The sequence below is a fragment of the Acanthisitta chloris genome, unplaced genomic scaffold (assembly GCF_000695815.1).
Source record: "Acanthisitta chloris isolate BGI_N310 unplaced genomic scaffold, ASM69581v1 scaffold31023, whole genome shotgun sequence".
NCBI lineage: Eukaryota > Metazoa > Chordata > Aves > Passeriformes > Acanthisittidae > Acanthisitta > Acanthisitta chloris.
Genome location: NW_008664862.1, coordinates 26,204 through 27,491, shown reverse-complemented (window position 1 = coordinate 27,491; position 1,288 = coordinate 26,204). Strand labels below are relative to the sequence as shown.

The 1,288-nt window shown below is 52.2% G+C and overlaps 1 protein-coding gene across 1 annotated transcript in view; it reads right to left on the bottom strand.

The window, feature by feature from the left end:
- Positions 1–27: 27 nt before the first annotated feature.
- LOC103799219 (voltage-dependent L-type calcium channel subunit beta-4) overlaps positions 28–1,288 on the bottom strand; it is a gene marked incomplete at its 5' end in the record, with an annotated part of 18,204 nt that continues 16,943 nt past the window's right edge. The window contains 2 exons of the mRNA XM_009071523.1: positions 28–123; positions 512–697. Coding sequence (XP_009069771.1) covers positions 118–123; positions 512–697 — 192 coding nt within the window. The remainder of the gene's footprint in view (positions 124–511; positions 698–1,288) is intronic.

The following is a 1,288-nucleotide window of genomic DNA, read 5'->3' as shown; positions in this document are numbered from 1 at the left end:
CAACCCCCCCCAGCCACTAACCCCAAACTGCTATCAGACTGAGCAAAGCACATGTACTTCTCATTAAGGACTATTTACATGCCACGAGGGAAGGGTCAAAGTTCAGCTGAGTTTGAGCTATGCCTGTGGGAAAAAAGGGTCACAATTTCTTTTCTCTGGGTAAAGAAGTATGTCTTTTAGTCACAGAACTCTAAGGAGGTGAAGGCATTTTGCTGACACAACAGACAAGCATGGAGGGTTTTCCACCCAGAAGTGAATGTTTGGTGATGTTATGGAATAGAAGGATCATAAGAAGCTCACTCCTTGCCAAAAAAATTGAGGGGTTCATCTCCCATAAAAGCCCAGCACTGTGCCTGACGACACACCTCACTGCTGGCAGCGGCCAAACAGCAGCTCCTAACTCACACACCAAACGTAACTCCTGCTGCACAAACCACACTCCACTAACCCCAGAGACTGGGAAAACCCACCTGATCTGCACTGCTGTTTGGGGCTGGAGGAGCTTTCCTACCTGTAAGCCAGAGACGGCAGCAGGGTAGGGTGAGAGAGCAGTGGATCCCAAGTTCCTGCCCAGGAGAGGGGTCATGGGGGTGCTGCTGGTGGTGTGGGTGGCACGCCAGTAGGCCTCCAGGTACTCAGCCAGGTGCTCACAGGCATCCTCCAGCTGGTTCTCATCCAGGATGACGTCAAACATTTCCTGCTCACAACGACAAAGGTTGGGTCATCACAGCGTTAGGGTGGAAAGGAGGAGGTGTGAAACATTTCCTGACATGCTAAGCCTTTAATAGACAGGAATCAGAGCATGGGAGTGTGGAAGGAGCTAAGGATGGAGACTTGGGACAAGGGCATGGAGGGACAGGACAACAGGAAATGACTTCACACTGAAAAAGAGTAGGATTAGAGGGGATATTGGGAAGGAATTCCTGGCTGTGAGGGTATTGAGGTACTGGGATGGATTTCCCAGAGCAGCTGTGGCTGCTCCATCCCTGGGAGTGTTCCAGGCCAGGTTGGATGGGGTTGGAGCACCCTGGGCTGGTGGGAGGTGTCCCTGCCCAAGGCAGGGGCTGGAACTGGATCCCAACTCAAACCATTCCATGACTCTGTGATTCTCTGAATGCAAAAGAAAATGGGACCAGTGGGTTTATAGGGTGATCAGGAGCCAAAGCTTTCAGGAGTCACGAATCCCTGTCCGTGAGGCTCCCTGAGCCCTCAGAGGCACAGAGCTCCTGAATGTATTTATTCCCAGTGCTGACGGTCCCACAACCACTGCCACACCAGGGGAGGCAGA